The 23,514-nt window shown below is 38.3% G+C and overlaps 4 protein-coding genes across 13 annotated transcripts in view; 3 read left to right on the top strand and 1 right to left on the bottom strand.

Moving 5' to 3' along the window:
* The window catches only part of myom3 (myomesin 3), a 68,886-nt gene extending 62,403 nt beyond the window's left edge, over positions 1-6,483 (top strand). Inside the window, exons 26-37 of one of the 3 annotated variants that reach the window (XM_023964567.2) lie at positions 52-196; positions 1,050-1,109; positions 1,595-1,662; positions 2,834-2,944; positions 3,189-3,276; positions 3,373-3,411; positions 3,507-3,612; positions 4,307-4,470; positions 4,549-4,585; positions 5,314-5,336; positions 5,428-5,483; positions 5,565-6,483. In XM_023964567.2, coding sequence (XP_023820335.1) covers positions 52-196; positions 1,050-1,109; positions 1,595-1,662; positions 2,834-2,944; positions 3,189-3,276; positions 3,373-3,411; positions 3,507-3,612; positions 4,307-4,470; positions 4,549-4,585; positions 5,314-5,336; positions 5,428-5,483; positions 5,565-5,834 — 1,167 coding nt within the window. In that variant the 3' untranslated portion in view covers positions 5,835-6,483. The remainder of the gene's footprint in view (positions 1-51; positions 197-1,049; positions 1,110-1,594; positions 1,663-2,833; positions 2,945-3,188; positions 3,277-3,372; positions 3,412-3,506; positions 3,613-4,306; positions 4,471-4,548; positions 4,586-5,313; positions 5,337-5,427; positions 5,484-5,564) is intronic. The other 2 variants (XM_078932741.1, XM_078932742.1) reach the window with 2 other exon arrangements.
* Positions 6,484-7,008: 525 nt separating this feature from the next.
* Positions 7,009-8,196, top strand: fabp10a (fatty acid binding protein 10a, liver basic). Of its 2 annotated transcripts, XM_078932750.1 has the most exons (5): positions 7,009-7,082; positions 7,173-7,352; positions 7,457-7,629; positions 7,873-7,962; positions 8,093-8,196. In XM_078932750.1, exons 2-5 carry the CDS (start codon positions 7,286-7,288, stop codon positions 8,141-8,143), a joined length of 381 nt encoding a protein of 126 aa, XP_078788876.1. In that variant the 5' UTR covers positions 7,009-7,082; positions 7,173-7,285; the 3' UTR covers positions 8,144-8,196. The 2 variants fall into 2 exon arrangements, with proteins under 2 accessions (XP_078788876.1, XP_004078356.1); XM_004078308.4 differs by lacking the exon at positions 7,009-7,082 and having other exon boundaries at positions 7,166-7,352.
* Positions 8,197-9,646: 1,450 nt separating this feature from the next.
* On the bottom strand, positions 9,647-13,355 carry pnrc2 (proline-rich nuclear receptor coactivator 2). Of its 2 annotated transcripts, none has more exons than XM_004078306.5 (3): positions 13,055-13,355; positions 12,374-12,596; positions 9,647-12,195 (listed from the first exon to the last, which is right to left on the bottom strand). In XM_004078306.5, exon 3 carries the CDS (start codon positions 12,173-12,175, stop codon positions 11,714-11,716), a length of 462 nt encoding a protein of 153 aa, XP_004078354.1. In that variant the 5' UTR covers positions 12,176-12,195; positions 12,374-12,596; positions 13,055-13,355; the 3' UTR covers positions 9,647-11,713. The 2 variants fall into 2 exon arrangements, with proteins under 2 accessions (XP_004078354.1, XP_078788874.1); XM_078932748.1 differs by having other exon boundaries at positions 12,927-13,262.
* A 3,067-nt stretch (positions 13,356-16,422) lies between these two features.
* Positions 16,423-22,694, top strand: cnr2 (cannabinoid receptor 2). 6 transcript variants are annotated; one of them, XM_004078443.5, is made up of 4 exons: positions 16,423-16,476; positions 17,669-17,773; positions 21,018-21,074; positions 21,162-22,694. In XM_004078443.5, exons 3-4 carry the CDS (start codon positions 21,026-21,028, stop codon positions 22,235-22,237), a joined length of 1,125 nt encoding a protein of 374 aa, XP_004078491.1. In that variant the 5' UTR covers positions 16,423-16,476; positions 17,669-17,773; positions 21,018-21,025; the 3' UTR covers positions 22,238-22,694. The 6 variants fall into 6 exon arrangements, with proteins under 6 accessions (XP_004078491.1, XP_078788871.1, XP_011483960.1 ...); XM_078932745.1 differs by having other exon boundaries at positions 16,426-16,476; positions 21,014-21,074; XM_011485658.4 differs by lacking the exon at positions 16,423-16,476 and having other exon boundaries at positions 17,635-17,773; positions 21,014-21,074.
* Positions 22,695-23,514: the final 820 nt, after the last annotated feature.

Below are 23,514 nucleotides of genomic sequence, written 5' to 3'. Positions count from 1 at the left end.
TGTTCGTGCGCTGACTTGTACTGTTGCAATATTTGTTTGCTTTTTCTGCAGCACCGTAAAATCAACTTTGACAAGGCCAAAGGTCTGTTGGAGATACTGTTTGATCAGCTCTCTCAGGAGGATAAGGGCTCGTACACGGCTCAGCTGAGGGACGGCCGGGCCAAGAACCAGTTCACGTTGCTCTTAGTGGATCAAAGTGAGTCATATTCATGCCGCCTGCATTATGGATCACAGTGAAGCATCAGCTAGTAACCAGCAAACATGGCTGCACAGAAAATAAGACGTGTCACAAGAGATGCTTCATAAATAAATAAATAACACACTAATGCACAGACTGGCAGCTTATGCTGACAATTTAACATCAGTATTTATTCAAAATAACACTCTGATCGTCTGTTGATCTCATTTCAAAGCGTTCCCATTAGTCTTTTAATTATGATAATGCCGTTTTTTTGACAAAAAATTTAAAAAAAACGGTGTCGTTTTCAAGGACATCGTTTCTGCAGAGCGGCAGGAGTTTTTCAGAAAATTTGCCATTGACACAAAGCGAGCCCCCCACCCACTTCCCATCATCCCTTTGTTTACATTACATGCTCTACCACTAGCTTACAGCTCCTCACACCCCCAACCTTACATTACAGGCGCATCAAAAATGGTTAGCAATCCTGCAGCTGTCCAACAGTTCTGAGGTCGATTCCAGCACAGACGAGGAAAACAAAGACGTGCATGGATCTATTTGTCTGCAAGTGGATGCATCAGAATAGAGTGAAGCAGAGAGCTTGTGGCTTGCCATTCTGGGTTCTACTTCAAGTTTTTTCCTTATTCACAATGATTTGTATAAAGAAATACTCAGAAGGAAATTTTCTGCCAAACAAAATGCTAATAGAACATGTTAAAACTCCATTTTCATTGGAGTTGATTTTTAAAGGAAATAATCCTTCATGACCACTTTTCTTGTCTCAGTATTCTCTGCTCTGAAATCGACCCCAAATCACCTGTTGGGTTTCTACTTTGTTGCACTTATTCTGGCTTCTCTGTGTTTCTGGCAGAGTTCAGACAGACGCTGGCCTTGGCTGAGGCAAATCGGCGGGACATACAGAGGAAGGCTGGTGAGGCATCCTTCCAAACTGAAAACAGAACATCTGCATTTCACAGTAGAAACTGGGGATTCCTCAATCCATGATAAAAATCCTCTTATTTTTACCCAGGTTTTGCTGTGCAGCAGAACTTTTAAGAAGCATTTCTATTTAAAGGCACAAATGTTTTAGTTTTAAACCTGAGGGAGAACAGAGTGGAAGAAATGAGGTCTTTGCTGCTTCTCATCTACATGTTTTCATCATCTGAGATGTGATTAAGAAGTTCTGACTTAGGGTGTAGAGGACAAACTCCCCAGTTCCTGCTTGTGCACGTTGATTATCTGACATAATGGTCACCATTTAAATTCAAAGCGAGTCTCCAACCATGGGAAACACTTTTTCATTATTGAATTTAAAATGTAACTGTATTTGAAACCACCTTAGTCATTATACTGCCATATTTTGCAAAGAGCATTTCTTTAAAAATGTGTTTTATTGTTGTTTGTTTATTTTCAAAGGACCATATTTCCAGGAATTCCTGACATGGAGTGTGAATGAGGATTGTGAGCTTATTATAAAATGCAAGGTACATTTACGTTTTAAACCTTCTTTTAAACAAAAATTGTATTGTATTCTGACATATTTAAATGTAATATTTTAAATTCTGATTTGAACTTTAAACCATCAATAACAAAAAAAAAACAGATATTTCAGAAAACATTATTTTGTTAATTCAGGTAAAAATAGTCTTTTTATATATTTACTATATGGGCTATTCTTACAAGCATATTGGGGAAAATATTTTTAAAATTTGCAGAATGTTAAATTATTATTTGCTCCTAAACAGCAAAATGGTTGTTTTATCACTACAGCAAATGATTACAAACTAGCTGGTCACTTTATACGACATCTAATGTCAGTAGAAGAGAAAATACAGTCTTGACCCAGAGATGACATCAATAGAAACGTCTGCTGTCTGAAAAGAAAAGAGGAAAAACATGTTAGATTGACATGCTTTTATATTTCCTACCTGCAGTAATTTGATGAACTGCATTTTAAATGTTTAATTGTGTTTCAGTCACCTTATGATCCAGCTTTCAGCTATGTGAACATTTAACGAAGTAGATGAGGTACCACAGAAATGTCATTTAAAAAAATCAAAGGTAATGCTGCTGCCAAGGGGCTGAGATTCTGTTGTTTTTTGTTTTCTTTAGTTTTTTGGTTCAGGGCTAAGCTCTCTATATTGCTTTTGCATCAAAATGCAAAACCAGAATCTATCATAAACACAGTTCCTGTGCTTCATGTATTGAACCCTAATTAAACCAGTCATCTGGTCTCTCTCAGAAGTGTAATTTAAGTAAAAAAAATTAAGTAAATATACAGAAAGAGCCGTTTTGGGAAACTCTGAAAATCTTAAAGTGACAACTTAAAGCCCCCCAATGAGTCCAAGTGCAGCACAACAGAAGTGGCAACAGCTGTTTCTAGTTTATTTTTTCTCATGTTTTGCTTGAAAATCGCCTTCCTAGATTAATTCTCTTGATTAATTTAGCTCTGATTCTTTAGTTTGAATTAAGTTTAAAGTTAGATTTTTATTGTCCTGGTCAAATTGGAGGTTTTGGTCATCTAGAGGTGGGTTGTTGTTGTTTTTTAATTGGTGTGGGTTTTTATTGTCACTCCAGGTCCTCAATGTAAATTTTATTCAATACAATTATCAAAATACATAACCTTCAGAAGCTGCTGTGATTCTCTACTCACAGTTGACAAACATGAAAAAGGAGACCTCTTTAAAGTGGTTTAAGGATGGCGTGGAAATCCCACAGGCTGAATATGACCTGTCGTCTGGGGTCAGCTCACTCACTGTTCCACAGGTACTGAAAATGACGGCTCTCTTTCCATAAAAACAGAATACGAAGTGGCATTTAGACACTGGAGACAGTGAGAAGAAACTGCACGTAAACAGAGTGATGTGCAGGTTTAAAGCAGGTCTTTCGTGCAGTTCTTCTAGGTCTCTGTGAGTTAAATTCTTTTTTAACAAAGGCAAGATCAAAATGTGCTTATTCTATTTTTGCATATTCCTAAAATATGAAACCAATGTCAAATATTTTCTGACAGGTCACGCAGAAAGAGGCTGGTTCCTACAGAGCGGTGGTGTGTGACGGAAGAGGAGAAGATGTCAGCACTTTGGAGTTACTGGATGCTGGTGAGACGTGACCTCCCACTGTGTTCAATGCTCCATTGATAAGAAGAAAAAATGCTAATCTATATTCCTTTGAAACTCCCATTTTTCATAAAAAAGAGTACTGCAAGCTTCTGCAGCAGCTGAGTAAACACTGTGGTGAGTTAAATGTTCGATTCCTGTGGGAATGAGGATCAAACACTGAAATGCACAAAGCAGACAATAAACTAATGAAGCTTCCTGGTTCTGCGCAGCGTTGTCTGCTGGTCCGCTGAGGATTCAGAGCTCCACGGAAGGTTTTAAGCTCCACTGCTCTTTCAGATACTACACGAGCTTCCTGAAACCCAGCTGGCACTTCAAGTGAGTCCTAAGCATGAAACTGTTCACAAACAACCTGTCAATAAAAAAAAACCTTGATCTGCTAGAGATTTCACATCATCGTCCAAGCTCTGTATTTAATAAATTGAACGGGAACGTTGTTCATGTATGAAGGGGTTGTTTTATTGATTTCAAAGTTTACTATTTGTTCAAAAGCAAAGAAAACTGCAAAACATTCCTGAGAATACTATACATTTACTTTCTGATTGTTTTTTTGTTTTCATTTGAGTGTCCCTTAAAAAAGTTAAGGTTTTGTGTTTATTAGTTTTTGTTTTAAAATGTAACCTTTACTGCATTGATGTAAACACCAGATTGATATGTTTTAATCAAAAAAAGTACAGTACATAAAAAACCATCATGTACTGCTGTGTACACCTTTTTTTTCAGGATCTTGGAACTTAAATTTATATCAAAGCTTATCAATATACACTCTTAAGGTGTGTGTATGCACAGTAACGTTATTAGTTAATAAAATGAGTGAATAATGTGGAAAAGGTTTGAACAAAAAGGCTTACAGCACCCCCTAGTGGAGCTTTTAAGGAAATCACTCTAAAAAAATCTTCTACGACAGACACATCCAAATCTTTCTATCTTATTGGATGTTTTCCAAAAAATATGTTTAAATAGAAGAAATATGTTTTTGAAAAAAATAAGTTAGCTCTTTTTTTTTTCTCAGTGAAACGAATATTGACCAGGAAACCAGATCCAAGCCTGGCAGCAGCATGAAGAGTGTCTGGATTGAAATCCTGAACCCAACAGAGAAAGATAAAGGCAAATACACCTTAGAAATGTTTGACGGAAAAGAGACGCACAAACGAACGCTGGAACTTTCAGAAGATGGTATGTGGAAAAAGCGTTGACAGTTTTTAAACAACATAAAGTGCATTTAATAATGTTGTAAATGTCCAACTGTTTCAGCTTTTGCTGAAGCCCTGCGGGAACACCAGAGGTTGAAGTAAGGCTTGCACTGAAGGTGGCGTCCTGCATGGCTTTCTGTGTCACTAACTAATCTGTGTGGACATTCTTTTTCAACAAAGATGGGGATTGAAACATCCGTTTCGTGCAGGAGCCTGGGGAATGGTTTTTCGCTCAAGATGCCTCTTTTACTTATAATGATTGGATTAGATTTATCTGTGCTTTTCCAGATGCTCAAAGCGCTTACATTGTGTCCATTATTCATTCACTCCTCATTCATACTTGGTGATGGTATCTACTGTTGTAGACACAGCTGCCCTGGGGCAGACTGACAGTGGCGTGGCTGCCAGTTAGCGCCTACGGCCCGTCTGACCATCACCGGGATCATACATGCACATTCACACACCAGTGGAGCCGCACTGGAGGCAGGGAGGGTGAAGTGTCTTGCCCAAGGACACAACAACAGTTGGCTGGGGGGAGCGGGGATGGAACCGCCGACTCTTCGATCTTTGGACGACCTGCTCAACCGCCTGAGCCACTGCCGCCCCACTACTTGTATTATTTGGCTGAATTGCTGCTAACTTGCTAGACGTACAATGTGCACTAAAGTGGAACAAAAGCAGGTCAATAAGAGCATCAACAAGCCACACAAGCAATGTAATAAGGACTATAGAGGCATAAGAGATCAAAAATAGTAAATAAACTTCTAGTTTATCATATGTTTATTCTTACAAATCATTAATGTGACCTTTTTGTTTTTTGTTTTAGGCAACTGGTCGTTGTTGAGAAAAGTAAGATTTGGTTCAAATCTTTTAAAAGTTTCTTTGTGACGAAGAGTCTTGCCTGGATTTTAGCTCATTTGTTGTTTCCTTGTTTTCTCAGATCGAGCCAAAGTGACCAAAGGTCTTCCTGATGTGGTAGCCATCATGGAGGGGAAGGTGAGACTTGATCAGCTCATTAAAACATCATGATTAACCATCTCTGAGGCTGATTGTCTTCTGGACGTCTGTTTGGCTCAGTCTCTGTGCCTCACGTGCTTCATCGATGGAGAACCGGCTCCAGAGATCTTCTGGCTCCGAAACGATCGGGAAATCTTGGACCAGACCCAGTTTACCATCACCAAGGAGCCCAAACGCAGCTCCATCACAGTCAACGAGGTCCACATGGAAGATTCTGGAAAGTACAGCATTTTTGTGCGCAACCAGTATGGATCGGAAACGGTTGACGTAACCGTGAGTGTATACAGACATGGGGATAAGCCTCCAGCCAATGCTGTGGAGATGGGTTAAGACAGCAGAGTGGGAGTGTCTGAGACATGACTCACTATTAAAAGTGAAATATTAAAATAAGAAATCAGTTTTTGCTTGAAATAAATATATTACTCTACATAGTCCTTAGTTTAATTTATTTAGTTATACAATAAAATTTCAAATTGTTCTGGGATTTGAAATCGTTTGTTAGAAACAGAAGTAGTTGTGTAACTGGATGTTTGCTCACATAAGTATGGATAAACTAGCCAGTCTAATATAAGCATTAGCTGCAATACTCCCTTAGCAAAATTAGTCTATTACAGTGTTCCACATGTATACTTATTCTATACTAAAAGTGAGGCAGTATACTTAAAGTTAACTTTTTATATACTATCTATACACTGAAAACCTCAAATGTTTTGTCTGAAGTATTCAGTTGGTATACTTTCCACACAATACATACATGGTCTAACAATACATACTTAAGTATACTTCAAGCGTACTTTTAGCAAAAGGTTCGCTCTAAAAAGGCGTATTGACATATAAAGTTCTTGAAATGCCGCTATTGCATGAAGTGTCTGTATTTGATTCTTCAGCAACATGGTCTAACTTCAGGTGCTTCCTGTTGCAAACCAAAGATGGCTAAAACTGTCAACTGCGTGCTGTGAATAAAAGACATTCTTGGTCATTTCTCTCTGTTTTTTATTTCAATCACGTGTTTTTAAATTGCTGCGCTTTTTTTTATTCTGGTTTATTGGTTAAGTAAAGGAAAAATCCAACCGGTTAATAATTATCCTTGCTTTTTCTCTTCCTATCATTTTATTATCAAGTCTTGTGACAAATGTGAGCGTTTGGTAACTTTTCCCTTTTGCAACGAGTGCTTTTTGCCTTCCTCTTTAAAAGCACACAGTCCTGTGTGTCAGTGACCTTAGCACCATGTCCACCATGTTCACACTATGAAGAGGAAAGGTCAAGTAAAAGTCGGCTTAACTGACCGCTTTATAAAGACTAGATTTTGCTGAGACATTAACTGACTTATCTGTGGATCAGCTCGGCTTCCTGTTTTCTTTTAAATCCTGCAATTCTCAAATCTCACTGACGTTGTTGAACGTTAAACCCCGTTGGTCTGGTCCTGCCACTCCATCACCTGCATCGTCTCCTCATCAGCATGAATGGAAATGGTTGCAGGTGTCTTGGATGGGGAAAGTGGGATGTATGTTTTTAGCAAATCCATTTTAGACTTCTTTTAACTCCTGTCAGTGGATGCTGAGGTTTGGCCAAACAGAAGTAAGTGAACTTTCGGTTGTTCAAACAACAGTGGTTTGCTTCGGGGACTTTGTTACTCATTAGACAGGGCGCTGAACTCCCTGCTTGTAGGTATAAAAGGGTGTGGGTGGATGTGCTTGTTCCCCACGTTGTGTTGCGCCTCACACAGCTGTCTCAGCCTCTCGCTGCCGTGGTGAAGGAAAAGCCCAGACTCTTTAAGAAAAATGGACTTCAATGGAACTTGGCAGGTGTACTCCCAGGAAAACTACGAGGAGTTCCTCAGGGCTTTGGGTAAGAATAAGAGTTTACCTGTGAAGATTTACCTTCATTAACCATCGCTTCTGTCTTCAAAACATCGAAAGTGTCTAAAATAATACAGATGTTTTGCTCAACAGAGTTGTCAGAAGATATCATCAAGCTGGCCAAGGATGTTAAGCCAGTTACTGAGATCAAACAGACGGGCAACGACTTCGTCATCACCTCCAAGACACCTGGAAGAACAGTGACCAACTCCTTCACCATCGGCAAGGAGGCTGAAATCTCCACCATGGATGGCAAGAAGCTGAAGGTTCACGATTTTCATTCATCCTCTCCTTTTTGAGAAAAAAAATGATTTGCAAACATTATGAAATAAGTTGTGGGAGACATTGATACCCTGCTGGGCTGTAAAGTACATTATCTGTTCTTTATGCAAATGTTTTAACTAATTTTTTTAATTCCCATTCAAATTTAAACTACACCAAAGATAATGAAGCTCCATAAATAGCCTTTCTTTTTAATCTGTGTCTTTAATGCATCTCTTCCCCACCAGTGTGTTGTCAACATGGAGGGTGGCAAACTGGTCTGCAAAACTGGCAAATTTTGCCACGTGCAAGAGATCAAAGGAGGAGAAATGGTTGAGGTACAAAGCATGCTCCAAAATGTCACACAAGCAAACATGTTTTTAAATCAAATATTAAAAAAACACTGGTATTGAATACAAGCTAACTTTATAACCTTTTTACAACCTTTTTTTTTATTATTCCTCCCAGACTATGACCGTTGGCTCAACAACACTCATCAGGAAAAGCAAGAAGATGTGAATTTGACAACAAAAGAACACCATGTCTATTTAATAAAAAATGTGCTTACCAAACATTCTGACTCTGGTTTTTATGGATGACTGAGCAACATCCACAAAGATCCGTTAACCCTTGTGCTATCCTAGGCACTTTACCATTGGGAGTTGGCCCAAGACGGTGCACTGAACCTTTTTACTTCAATGATTTGTGATCTTCACTGGTGTCCATGGATTACATGAAATCCTCTCCACCTTAATCATGGTAGGGAGAACACGTCAATGCAGGGGTGAGGTCATAGGATAGCACAAGGGTTAATCTGAAAAACTGAACCAAATCTATAACACGTTTAATAAAAGTTAAACAAAATATCTTCTCTTTAAGGCAAATGTTTTTCTAAACAGGTCAGGTCGAATTGTAAGTAAGACTTGTGGTTGGAGCAGCACTTCCTGTCAAAACACGAGTGTTTTTATTCTGTAATTGTTGTCTCTATTATTTAACTTGTCAACAGTTTTTGTTTTCTAAATAGACTCAGAAATGCAGTTTTAAAATTGTGCTTAATTTACCTTAACTTCAATTTTTGACAAATATTTATTTTATCCATATTTGCTATTTAGCCATTTCTTTTGAAGAATGATGTCATGCATCCTTGAACTGTTTTGGGGTTGCAAATGATTTCAAGAGATTTAAAAGTACAACAAATAGATGATTGTTGTAATCAAAAGTTTTATGACGTCTGAAATTATTCCAGGGCCACAAAAGTTAATGACCTCAAAGGTTTAGTGCTTGTTGCTTTATTGAAACAATAAGCTACTGCAGTCCTATACTCCATGTATGATAGCTCTTTGAGAAGGTGAAATGTGAATTGATATATCTAAACATATTTCTGCACAACTTGTCTATATTCTTTAAGATGACACACCTCTCATTTGAGCACATTGTTAGAATGACTTTTCTGCGTTTTACGTGCAATCGGCTAAACTCTATCTCCGATGATAAAGCTAAAAGACAGACGATTGGTGTCATTGATCTGCAAACAAAATGTAAATAAAGATTAGAATGAGAGAAAAAAGTTCCTCACAATCTAGTAAGCAGCCAGACTAAAATCCAGTTTCTCCAGGAAGGCTGACAGAGCATGAAAAACTGGAACAGAAACCCAAATGTTATAAGCGCTCCGACAGCTTTGATTTGAAGCCAAATGTCTGGTTGTGGTTTTCAGAAATAAATAAAAGGAAAACATCTGCTCAGTTTACTGGAGGGTTAAAAGAAAAATAAATTCAGAGTAAAAGCACTATTTTGACAGGAAGTGCTGCTTCAACCAGATTTCATTTTTTTCTAGTTAAATTAAAGTTAACCTGAATTAAAAATTAACTGGAAAAAAAAAAAAAAAATCAGGAAATCTTTTTTAACTTTAGTAAATTTTTGACTAAATAACTTAGTGGATCATTATCATATAAACACCATTTCTTCCTTGCTAAATATGAACAGCTTCACCATTACTTTCAAAGAAAATCACCAAACACACAATTAGGGGGAGGGGAGGGAATTTTATTTTATTTTTTATACTTTTGAAAAGTCAATTCAAGAACATTTTTCTAAATTTATTCAACTCTAATTGACACGAATCTTTAAAAAGGGCACATTTTTTTCATATTAAGTGACATATTTTAAAAGGGGAAACCAGCCAATTCTTAAATTTGGGTTACTTTACCATGCATGGCTTTGGAGAGGATCAAGAAACAAGCAGCACTGAACCATCAGCTAGCGGAAGAATAGCTGAAGTGTGCTGTTTGTTTGTGTGATCTTTACCTGGATTTAAGTTATTCCAGCATGGGTTTTACTCAGGCACCATCTTTGTTCCATTTAGACAGGGGTTTGTTTGGTTTTTAGGCTAGACGCATTCATAATTTAAATTTGAATGAATGTAGATCCTTCTTATCCAATTCATTTTTTTTATCCAATTCATGATTTGTTACAGTTTTTTCTTGATTGGCACTCAACATCTGATCACCTTAAACTGTAATACAAAACAATAAAAAATGTGTGCAAGACCTCTGTGAAGATGACAGTGCAGAGGGTACTGACATATGGTAAAGACCGTATTTTTAACATTTTTTTTAACAAAAATATTCTTCAGCATTGAAGATAAGACATCTTCAGCATGTCTTATACATTCAGTGTTAATACTAAAAATACTTTTGCCAGACAGGCATCAAAACAGCCTGTAAATGTACATATGCTACAAGTACTTTACACATTATTTACATGGCTCTTCAATACCAACTCTTTGTTTTGTCTTATTTATGTTGGCTGTAAAAACCTTCCATTCTGCAAAGGAAAAAAGATCCTAAAGTGAGGTCCGAAGCACAAAAAAACAAGAATCAAAGTCCTTTTGCATCACAAAGTCAACAAAATCGTCTCTGCTGCTTGTGGGTAAGAGTCTGATTGCAGTGCAAGGGGTTAGACAAAAGACAGGCAACAACACTTCCATGAACAGTCAGTCTCTGAGGCAGAATTTGTAAACACAAAGACCGTCTAACGTTGGACCCCTGAAGCCACTTCTCCAAAATAAACCTCCTTAGCTCACCTCGTCCCAAGCTAAGGCATGCAGCCAAACAGGACAAGTCAATGACATGGTCCTCTTCCGCAGGTTTAGAAGCATGCCTTGCGCTGACAAGACCTGAAGCTTAAAGGCAGTAACAGTACTGATTGGAACAGAAAGTAGCCAAGTGACTGTATCTCATTCACCAACGGGGCTGGCAAAAAACAAGAAGTTAGGAGGAAAAAAAGCCACAAGGTTGTTGATAAAGAACGAAATACAGCAACACATTGCTTTGGTTACAGAGATTAAAACGGTTTTCAACCAAAACAAAAGTAAAATAATGCTTTGATAAGAGTGTTGCAGACCTTAGGCACGCCAAACTCCCATAGTGCATGTGCGCACAGCGCAGTAAAGAAAGGATACAGGAGTTTGGGGTCTACGGCCCATGTGCCATTGTCTCTTACCCTTTGAGGCCACCTCTTCCTTCCTCACTTATCTCAAAATAGCTTTTTTTTCTCCTGCAGAACTATTGAGTGTCTTTATTCCAAACAAGGAATGTAACCATCAAGAAAATTACGGGGCCCTTTAAAAAAAATGCTACAAATGTTCATGTTATTTAGCACCTGAAGCGTTTGAGTTCACTCCAAATGTTCGTCGTTAAAACCTGTACGAATGAAAGGCGTCTGTCCACAGAAATGGACTATAAAAGTAATGGACTGTTACTTAACGGATGTTACAAGCCCTGTTTTCTTATGTGGAAAAAGGTTCACTCTGTTGGCTTTTACAGCAAACACTAACAACAAAACTAAAAGTACATTTAATCCAGTTAACAGATTACAGAAATGGACTCCATTAAGGACTGCACCGACAAGTAAGGCAGCAGAGCTGTAATTAAAAATTCCATTAAAAATTTAAACACGAGTAAGCCTCTTTTGCAAATATTTCAGCCAAAAATCCAAATGTATTACAGCTCTGAAGCATTCCAAGCAGATGAGCACCTCAATAGGGTCGCAGTCTGTATATTGGCTCTTTAAGTGAAGTGTGGACGTAGCTCAGGCCTGCACTTTCAGTAGACTCTTGAGCTGGAAAGCCATCATCTCCCTGTGATCAAAGGAGCTTGACGGAAAAGAAACCCAGTGGCTTGGGGGCTTGGGCAGCACACTGGGTGATGGTGGCTCACTGAACTTGGGCCCTGCATAGCTGGGGCTGCCCTGGGCGGCCAGGAGTGTGTTGAGGTGAGACACTGCACCCTCCCAGTTCTGATCGTAGTTGGTGCCAAAACGCATGGAGGCATTTTTGTCTGCAGACACGGCCTGCCGCGCCTCCGGAGACCTGTGGTAGGCTGCGCCTTTGTCGCTCCTACGGTGGCCATGATTGTGAAGGCCCCCTAATCCTCCTGCTGAGACAGCGACTCCATTCTGGTCACGGCTTCTCTGTTTGGCCTTGACAAGCTGGTTCTTCTTTTGCCTTTCAGGGTGGGAAATTGGAATGTTGTACCTCTCGCCACCTCCCATGTTTCTGTACTATGTGTCACCTACAGGAGTAAACATATTTAAGTCTTAACTCAGGAAAAAATATTCGTGCAATGACAAGCGCCTACTGCGCATGCTCAGTTCGAACAAAAACAAGCTGAGGCGCTACGTGCAGAAACAACAGCCAGACAGGGCAGCGACGCCCCTCCCCCACTCGGCAGAAAAACAGACCCAGCTCACCTCTTTGCTGGTAGTATGTTGACGAAGCAGAGATCCTTCTTTAATCTCTCTCCACCAGTCGGTCCCCAGGTCCTCGAAGTAGTTTTCTGCCTACTTCTCGCTGCACATTTATGTCCAGCAAGGTCTGAGGTTTTCATGTGCCAATGATGAGCGATGTTTTCCCGTGAAGCCGAGCTGAACATCAATTCACCCCGGCACACGATTGTTCCGCGAAGTCGAGCTCCTAAAAGCGAAAACAAAAGCGGATTAGTGAGTAACGATACAATGTGCTAATGAAAGCGACTATGAGAATACTTTAAAATTATTTTCTGTCTTACTCGATTTGAAAAAAATGACGGGGGATGGGCGTGTAAGAAACTGCGTCATTACACAACACACAAACTACCAAAACTAGCTTATAATTAGCTTTGAACTCATTTATAAACCATAAAATCCATTTTCCATTACACACATATTACATAATAGTCACAACGGTATATGTATTTTAACATAAGCTTAAATGGTTTTATTCGATAACATAACAAAAAAATGTAAACGTTATTAGATAACATACTTGTTTCATCGAGACGACTAGAAAAGTACTTTTACGATACTGTGTCACTCTTTGGCATCGAACCAAAACAAAGAAGCTACTCAATATGGCGACGAGCCGAGGTACTAGAATCTGAGTTTTATCCTTACCGACTTCTTTAAGGCTTGGTTGTTGAAAAGCCTTTTGTCAAAAAATATACAAGTTTAGCCTCTGGAATCCTTCGGCGGACAATGTAGGAAGCAAAGCAAGCTATTTTTCCTACAAACCCATCACCGTCGAGGCTAAGGTGGTTTTATCATGAGGCGTATAACCGCCACTTCTCCTCCCGACACTCGATTGCAACAAAATGGACTCTGCCAAGGAGATAAGTAGTCTGTTCTCGCAGAAATCGAACCAATCACCTCTCGAGTACGAGTTAGGTGACCAATCAGCGTGTAGGCAAACCTACGCAGTCATGCCTGTTGCCAGACGGGTGACGTCAACCACACTTCCTCCCATTTCCTTTGGTGGAGATGGTTCGGGTATTTCCTGAGAGAAGTGAGGAATTAAACTAAACAAACGCTTCCGATAAATTAATTTGTTTTCACTCTGTATTTTTAAGAAAGAGTCCTGAAAAAATGCACAGCATGACAATCAGCATAACATTATATCGAGTCGACATGTATGTTATGTAATGCTGTGTGTTGTGGCGTAATACTTTCCATTTATTTGTTTTTTCTCAGGGAGATTCTAATGTCTACAGGTCACAACATGCCCATTTCTGAAAAACGTTTCGCTTTTACGCTGCTTTATTAACTGAAACTAGGCGTTTCAGCTTTTGTTTCACCATCACGTAGCCCATCCCCCATCTGTGTTGCGTGGTCACAAAACAAGCTGCTGTTCTTTTACTGAAAATCCTCACTTTAGCATGTTTGTCAACAAAGTGCACGTGGTAACACTGCCACAGTTTTGACCAAAACAGTAACCTGTACGTTTTCTTTTTTTTTTACAAACACAGGGGGAAATACCACACAAAGAGGCAGTTAAAAGCCAAACAAAGAAGTTCGTGTCTGTGTTTTTACTCTGAGGAAGCTAAGGACAGGTCACATTGATTTCGATTTTTTGTTTGTCTTGCTTTTGTTTAAAGTAGGAAAACATTTTCTAGAATTACTGAACTTTCCTCTATCTCGTAATCTTTGGAAAGTTTTACGTATTGTACAATTAACAAAGACAAAAGTTTATGTAACCCTTGTGCTATCCTAGGCAATTTAACATTGGGAGTTGGGTCATCTAGACCCACTAGACAGTGCTCTGAACCTTTTTTCTTCAACAATTTGTGATCTTCACTGGTGTCCATGGATTACATGAAATCTTTCCACCTTTATCCACCTTTGTCATGGTAGGAATTACACGTCAATGTAAGGGTGGGGTTATTTAAGATAGCACAAGGGTTAAAAAGAAGGCTACTTTTTAAATATGTATATAATAAATAGATTTTGGTCCTTTTATTATTTATTTTTTCTAACACAGCTCACTCCACTTTAAACACGTACAGTTTCATCTTTTCTTTTTCTTCTTTTTGTCTTATACTTATGTTAACACAATAGTTTTGCATGTTCCCAAAATTACTACTTTTTAATTGTCCTGTGGAAGGACATTTACCACATCACTTACTAGAAAAAAGTCCCAGTTGGTTAAAAGGTAGAGAGCTCTTTGAAGAGGTTGAAACTTCAAAGAAGGAGACAACCAGCATGACTGTTAAACTAATATATGTTCACTATTATATAAATGGCTGTTACCCTTTAAAATGGACTGGAATTTACTGTTGCGCAATGATCTTCACAGATGGCAGACCATGCAAGGATAAAAAAAGGTCGAGGGGGCCGTGCCCGTACAGTGATCTCTGTACGGAAAGTAGGTCACTAGGAGGCTTCTGTGGGCCACATGTCAACTGTTTGGAAAGGGTATCCGTGTAAACATGTTGCAGAAAGGCTGGGAGGAATAAGAGCTGCCTCTTTTCCTTTTTATTATACATCGATCACACATACAACCCATTTCTTTTTTTGTTCGAATTCATATTTAAAGTCATAGTTGTTGTTTTTTTGCTTTCAGATAACATTTTTGATTCTGCAAAGTGTTTTGATAATAACTAAAGCACATTTCTATTTTTTTATCATTTACACTCAGTATTTAGTTACTTCTATGTCTTTTACCTAATTCTGTACACATTGTTTTTGTACTTTCTTTGTTTATCTGATCGGTTTTCTCTTTCTCTGCTTGAATTTTAAATTCCGTCATTTGTTTTGTTTTTTCTGCTTTTGTATTTGCACTGAAACTTTTTTGCTTTGCCTCACAGTTTGTTCCAACAAAAAAACATTCCTGACACACACATAACTCAAATTTTATCTCCATTACTTGTTTTTTTGTTTTGCTTTCTAGTTTGCAGTATTAATTTGTGGTATTTTTGTAGATAGATATTACGTGAAAATGTCATATTTAAAAAAAAACATCAACCAGCCAATTAATCTGAGCCTTCAAACACCATCTATCAACATAAAATTTGCCTAAAATAAGAATCACTAGAGTGGCACCATCAGGAATACAAACCTAAAATCTAAGTGACCTTGTTAACATCAACAAAAAATATAAGTTATTTTGAAATAATCTGAAATATTTTAGATTTGCAACAATAAAAAAAAGTTATATGTTTGCTATCACATATGGAATTATGGTAAAGAGTTAAATTTGAAAAATGAGATTCTTCAAACAGCAATATGTTTAAATACAGAAACAGATGAAGAAAAAACATAGAGAGAATAATTTGGACCAATTAAACAGATTTTACTGGTGATTAAAAACGGTGTACTTATGTAACTCAGAAAGAAAATGATCTACTAAAGAAATCGGTCTAAACATCCTCATGCAAAGCTGTTACAGAGTTTCTCCACTCATTATCTCATGCAAATTATCTCCCCATTAGACTTTGTTCTGTGTTAAGTGTCCAAAGTCTTTTAAACAACTGTGCTCTTACAGGAAGATCATCAGAAAGCTAGTTTCTGTTTTTATGTGGCAGAGAAGAAGAATGACAGAGATTTACCTCAAAGCAAATGCAAATATTACTTTTATTTTACTTTTTTTATTTATCTCTTTCTACAAAATTAAAAGCTGATTAGTTTTTAATCACAAAACAGTTGTTTTTTTTGTTCAACATAACTTGCTCTTTTCTTCTACATTAATGATCTAAATCTGCTTTGGGAAGATCTGGTTACCTGGAAATGAGGGCAGAAAATGTCCTTAATGGATTTCAGCGGAGTCAGTCTGGAGCAGCTGCTGTACTCCTCTCCTTTGTGGTTTCTAAAGATGTTGTGCACCACCATGATGTAATCTCTGGAATAATTGAACATTTCTGCTTTTAGCCCGGCCTGTTGCCTTTTCTCTTTAGGCTGCACCTGCAGAGCCAGTGACAGAAGGGGCGTCTTGTTGCAGCTGCACAGTCAGCCCCTAATTCCATTTCCTGTTTTCTGGCCTGTTTAATCTATTAAAGAGGAAAAGACACACCCATGCGGACCAGATATCATCGAGTTTATGCAAGGTCTTGTTTCTGTTTTATCATAAGTATAATTGAATCCCATTTTGTTAAAACAAAAACAAAAATCCTTTTGTATTATAATCTTCCCCTTGAATAATGTTTTTTTGTCCCAAAGACCAATACTGAATTACTGAACACACTTTTCTCTAAATTAAGAGGCTAAAATAGCATGCTAATTCTTTTTAGCGCCTAGGTATACATGACTTTGTGACTTCATTAAAATTGTTATTGAAGAAGCATATTTGATTTCCCCTGAAGGCGTTAAATCCAAATTAAATTACCTAAAATAAAAAGTAAAGTCCTTCTTCTGACAAACTATTCAAGTTTTTATATCATAATCAATGTGTGATGTTCAGTGTTTAAGTACAGGGCACACTGTTGCCCCCTGCTGTTGCTACAGCAGTATTACACGCAGACCTACCGTTGGGTTTCACTGGAAACCAGAACACGTTTTACTGGAGCAGGTTTAGACATGCCAATGGATGTGGGAAACTGTGGCACGTGTGTCAGTGTCACTGCATATAGTTTAGGTATGTAGTAGTAAAACTGAACAATTCATTCCAAGCCAAGCCAAACATGTCAGTGCAAAGCATAAAAACGGAAAATCCAAGAGTGTTTTTGTAAACGCATATGACTAACAAACCAGTCTCCTCTGGAACAGCCATAATAAGGAGTGGTTTTTTATTTTTTTTTAAATACTTCAAGCAAGATGGTTAGCCAAAAAAAAGGGGTGAACTTATGATTGGAGGTGTTATTTGTTAAAAAAAAATCTTAAAACAAAATAAAGCAAGAAAACATGAGAAACAACAAAATAATATATAATCAAATATAATGAACTCAAAAAGCTGATATCTTTATGTTTGTTTGATATGTTTTTTTTTGTATCGCAGCTATAGCTCAACTTTTTAACTAATGCAAAATCTTAGAAATGAGCCCTGAGCTCAGACTATTGACATAACTAACAGTGATGAAAGCATCTCTCAAATCAACAGTTTGCTTGAAATAATTTGGAATCCACTAGGGAAATGTGCAAATATACCAGGTGCACTTTTAATGACAACTACAATGTTACACTAAGCAATTCAAATATCTTTTTTTTGTTTTGTTCAGTGCATTTCATCTCCTCCCTCCTTCTTCTGGCGTCACATCCTTTCGTCTTATCTCATTTGTTCACTCACACGCTGTCACCGCTCAGGTCTGGAGGTCTGTGCGATTTCACTGCAGTTGTTGTGCCACTGGGAACAAAAGTAAATCACATCATCTCAGCCTCTGTCAAGCCAAGCAACAGATTTGATTTAAGGTGAGCCGTTGGAAGTATATTTCCCCCTTTTCTTTTAAGGTAAGACACAACTACGCTGACAAAAAGTAACGTTTTGATTTTTAGTTTTATTCTGTTTGCGTCTTCAGCTTGATGGTACGTGTACTGTTCATTTTTATTTAATGGCACTAATGTAATTTATATGTTTGTAGCTATTGAACCTCTTTTTTTTCTTTTTAGTGTTTGTGCTATTTTGAAATGTGGCAAAGTGCAACAGTGTCTCAATGGGGTGATTGTCACACCGTTTATTTTTTTTCTTCTCAGCTTACTTTTGACCAGAAAGCAATCATTTTTAATGCTGGATGTTAGAAACAGTTTGAATCACAAACTACCCTTGCTGGAACTTTCTTGAATACTTCGACAAGTTAAAACAAATTATTGCAGTTTGGAAGATTTCAGCATGAGGCAGGAAAAAGGTTTTGCAATCTGTAAGCAGTGGGCAAATTGAGAAATGTTTTTAAAAAAGACTTTTTTGTTTTTTATGTCATCTGCCTGTTTGTGGTCCTCCTAGGTGGTAGAAGGAAAGGCAGGTTAGTGCAAGAAGAACCAGATTCCAAACGGGAAAGTAGGTTAGACAATTATCACCGCAGGTTTGGGACAAAAATCTAGAAGACAAAACAATTCAAGAAAACTAGAAATTCTTTATTGTTGGTGCTGGGGCAAAGCTTAAGAGGAAACACATAAAATGCACTGACACTGAGGATCTAGTGGCACCACAGTGCAGTCAGCTATAACTGCTCCACTTAGAACCACAGGAAGGGGGTAAGACAGACGAGAAAACCACAACATAACTGCACGCAAACAAACCAAAGGAATAATTACAGTTAAAACAATTTGCAAACAACACTTAATAATAGCTACAAATGATAATTCTATGAATACTTTAGTTTTGGAGATGAAGAGGAAAATCACATTATTTTCTCCCAAAAGGAGAGTGATGGAAAAGAGTAGAATAAAAGATAGCAGTAAACCCGAAAAGAAAACATGTCTTAAAGCTTCACTGAATCGGTTTCATGTTTTTTTGTTTTTTACAGTAACTTCCTTTCAGATTTGTATTGCATAGCTGATGTCCTATGCAGGACTGCAATGGGTTTCACAGAGTCAAACAGTTTTTGTAAAACAAAATAAATAAATGTCTATTAAAATGGTTACAACATCTGTTTAAGTCAAACCATCAGAGTATTGAGAGCATTGTTTCTTCAACAAAAAGCAGTTTAATTATTTTCAAATTCGGTTCAGGAAACCGTCCCCTCAGTGCTTTCCTCACCTTGTACTCCATGTTTTTGCCCGTTCAGCCTAATGGCCTTTTGTGCTCACTTAACACTTGAACAAAAACCCACGGCGAGGCCTCATTTCAGTGCTGTGGGCCTCGCCTGTGGAACAGTCTGCCAGAGGATGTGAGGGCTTCTAAGAAAAAACTTAAACGCATCCTTTTAGTAAAGCCTTCATGTACTTTTTACTTGTCCACATGGTTTCATTTGATTTTAGGAATCTTATTAACAATTAAATCATTTTGTTTTGATTGTACTTGTGGGATGTGTATGTGTTTTTATTTATTTATTTTATTGTATTTTTAATATGATTGCTATTTTAACTACTATTTTTATATCTTACTGTTATCTATTTTATTATGGGAAGCACTTTGAGACGCAGGACAAGTGCTTTACATATAAAGTTGAATTTAACAGAATTGAATAAATAATTTTGACTTTTCTGAGACCTACCTCATTAGCCTGATCCAATTTTTTCTTAAAACCCCATTGTAGAAAACCTGGTCCATGAAACACTTTTGGCGGGAAAAATTATCTAATTTTCAATACCTTATGGTGAGATTAACTCATTTATTGCTCTTCATTTTCTTTAGACTACGTACTTTGCGTATTGAAGGATAGCAAAAGCTGTTGATAATTAATTCTTTATAACAGTGTTTTTCAACCAGTGTGCCGCGGCACACTGGGAGATGGTCAAGTGTGCCGTGGGAAATTGCCCTCATTAACTGCTCTAACAACATTTTCCATCTCCAGGAGATCAGCTCTTTGTTCATCCAAACAGGCATTGAGAAAACACTGAGTAATTAGGAATATAAAAGATCTTAAAATTACTTTTTCTTTGTGTTTATTTAATTCTATTAAAGACATTTTGATAAGAATGACGGTATCGCGATTACCCTCCAGCTATAGCAGTTTGCGGAAAAATCCCGCCCCTTTAACTGTCTCCGCCAATCATTTTTGAAGGCTTAATCACATGTCATCAGTCTGACCAATCAGAAGTGCTTAAAGTCTTCACTTCCTTGTTCTTAATTCTGCTGAAAAGTCGCTCAGTTCTAACAAAAATACCAGCTACGGCTCGTCTTTAGCGGTGTAGGTTTCCACAGAGTCCGGTGTCAGACCGTGGAACAAGTGAACAAAACAATGAAGCTCAGAGACGCGAGTCCTTCTGCCCTTTTTCGACCGTTTTCACACTACATCTCCCATGATGCATTGGCTTAAAGGGACAGCGCCTAATGAGTCGACCTTGTGAAACGTCTTGAAACCACAACAAACAAACAGTTTCTAAATTTTCTAATTTAACTTTTATTTCATCTCTTAGAAAAAACAGCAGCAACTTCCTGCTTTTTCTACCACAATTATCACAAAAATCCATGTGAGATTGTGGCGGAGGCGGGGGGGGGGGGGGGGGGGGGGGGGGCTGTCGATCAATACAGACCATGAATTTCTGCTTTTTTATTTTTTTTGGGATGCTGGTGTGCCGCGGGATTTTTGTCAAGGTTAAAGTGTGCCGTGGCTCAAAAAAGGTTGAAAAACACTGCTTTATAATACAGTTACAGCATGTTAAAAAGATGTGTGACATATTTGAGAATGTTGACAAATATGCAAAAACGCACTAAATCCCCCTACGCATCCTAATTAATACTGTCATAACAATGATATTGCTAAACCTTTTTGTGGGTTCCGTCAAAAGGTTTATAAACATGTTCATTCCAAAAAAAAGTTTGAATTTTCTATCAATTCACTGATGTAGGCTTTACAAGGTTACGTGTTAGAAATACCTCATCAATGGAAGTTGTGGTTACATTGTCTTCAGTTCAAACTGTGATAAAATCTTTTTGAGTTCTTACATTTTTAAAAAATAAGGTGTATTTATTCAATTAAGGATGAAACGATATATTTTTAATATAAATGCAGAAGAATGTTTTGATCTCCTTTTCCTGATCTGTTATAGGCAGCTGAATAAATGGACCCCAGTTCTGGATCGGCCAATGAGGAAACCTCATCCCCAACAGGCACGCACCACTGAAACGTGGTTACACAATTTTGAGGCTTCAACTTTGGTTTCGTTTCACTAAAATGTGTTTTTCTGTGTCTCACAGCAAACGGGTCTTGTAAGAATCTGGAGTGCTACATGGTTCTTCTAGAGCCGGAGAAGAGAGCCATCGGCTCCATCTGCTTCCTGGCAGGTCCCATCACCCTGATGGAAAATGTTCTTATTCTGGGAGTCATCGCCAGCTCGATCAGTTTACGGCAGCGCCCTTCTTATCTGTTTATTGCCAGCATCGCTCTGGCTGATGTCTTTGCCAGTTGCTTTTTCACCATCAGCTTCCTGGACTTTCATCTCTTCCGCCGCAGCGATGGCCCAACTGCCTACCTGTTTAAGCTGGGCGGAGTCACCGTGGCCTTCACCGCCTCAGTTGGTAGCTTGCTGCTTACCGCTCTGGACCGTTACATCTGCATACACCAGGCTTCCAGCTACAAAGTGGTGCTGACTCGCCGTAGAGCTCTGCTAAGTCTCCTGATTCTCTGGAGCACCACCATCTTCATTTCCTTTCTGCCTCTGATGGGGTGGCGGTGCCCCACAGGCCTCACCCCACCCTGCTCTCGCTTGTTCCCGTACATCAACCGGGCTTATTTGGCTTGTTGGACCAGCTTCATACTGATGCTTCTGGCCATCATTTTAGGCGCTTACACTCTCATCCTGTGGAAGGCCCACCGCCATGAATCCTCCATGGCCAGCCTCCAGGGGGTAGCGGGGAAAGGTCAGGCCCGCATGAGGATGGACATCAGACTGGCTCGCACCTTTGGCCTGATCCTGCTCATCCTGGTGGTGTGCTGGCTCCCTGCGCTCTCCTTCATGTTAGTCGATGTCTCCAGGGAATTGACCCATTCTGGTCAGAGGGCTTTTGCTTTTTGTAGCACCTTCTGTTTACTCAACTCTACAGTCAACCCACTCCTCTATGGACTGCGCTGCAAAGAGCTAAGGCTGGCACTGCTGCGTTCTCTGCAGAGACTTTGCGAGATTGGAAGGTGTAGGAAGTCTCAAAGGACAGGAGTTACCGCAGCTGGAGACAACTGTTCGGAATTCTCCGAAAATAAGATGACAAATGCAGAAGCAACAGAGCTCGACTCCATCTCCAAAATAGTGGAAAGTCAGCAGGATGGGAAAAATTGAAGATATTGCTGACTTTTGAAATGAAGATTTGAGCATAAATTATGTAACTATGGACTTAAAAAAAACCTTATGAATGCACTGCTAAAACTACCGTCATCAAAGTTAAATGTTTAAAAATTACATGCTTTTTATACCATCTTTTCTGCACAATGTAAAGATTAATGTCAAAAAGATTCTACAATGTATTTATTTACATTACATAAACAGTGTTTGCCATCAACACATGTAGTGTTCTTAGTGTCTTCCTGCTTATTTGATAGAGAAAATGTGTTTGCATGAGTCATTTTTTTAGCTTGAGTAAATTAAAAATAATAGAAAATGATGGAAATATAGAAATAAGCTACTTTTTACTTACACTTGAAATATTTTAGGTGTAGACATCAATTATGAGAATAAAGTAATTGTTATCATGTCATATACATTTGATATGTAAATAAAAATTTGCATGACTGCTAAACATTTTCTTATCACCACAAATCAGTATCATTATAAAATGGATAAAAGGGATTTTATTGACTTTTGTTTTTATAACTATCCACATTTGTCATTAAAAAAGCTGTAGTTGTTCAAAATGCTGCCACAAAAACATAATCATTGATCATATATCCTTGAAGCATCTACTCTGGCTTCCTGAATCTCAGAGAAGAGACAAAAAAATCCAAAACATTTCTGTTTTAGAAGAGCACTGAGGGACATTTAACTAAAGCATCCTATTGATCTTTTGTCAAAAACCCAGAAGTTTCTCAGATCATCTGAAAAAAATTCTGCCTGGCCCCCAGAGATAGAAAGAAACAACAGAAAAAACATTGTTCTGCCTCTCATGATAGTTGTAATGATTTCACACATAAAAAAATGTTATATCCAGTGAGCAGAACCTTAGATTTGACCAAATACGCAGGTATATAATCTGTTCACACATTTATTTTTTTAAAAATATATGTGAACGTGTGCGGGTGAAAAAGGATGTATGGGTCAACAATGCTAATGGCACAAAAGTCTTTTGCCTGTCCCGAGTCACACAAAGAATTAAAGCAGTGGACTAACAGGAATGGGGCTCATGTTTGGGACAGTGCTGTCACAGGGGCCAGAACTTTCTTTTGCAACAGAAACTGCTGCTCTTGACTTGCACAGACATGTGGCTATGAACTGGAAAAAGTCAATAAAAAGCATTGGCATCTAAGGCTAAACAGTCCTGCATAACCAAACAAACAAAATAAACAAGTGTTGCCATAGCAACTACTGATACAAATGGGGAAACCTGTGTGTTTCCTGTAGTT

This window comes from Oryzias latipes, chromosome 16, assembly GCF_053564925.1.
Source record: "Oryzias latipes strain Hd-rR chromosome 16, Olatipes_Hd-rR_3.1".
NCBI lineage: Eukaryota > Metazoa > Chordata > Actinopteri > Beloniformes > Adrianichthyidae > Oryzias > Oryzias latipes.
This window is presented reverse-complemented; position numbering and strand designations above follow the sequence as displayed.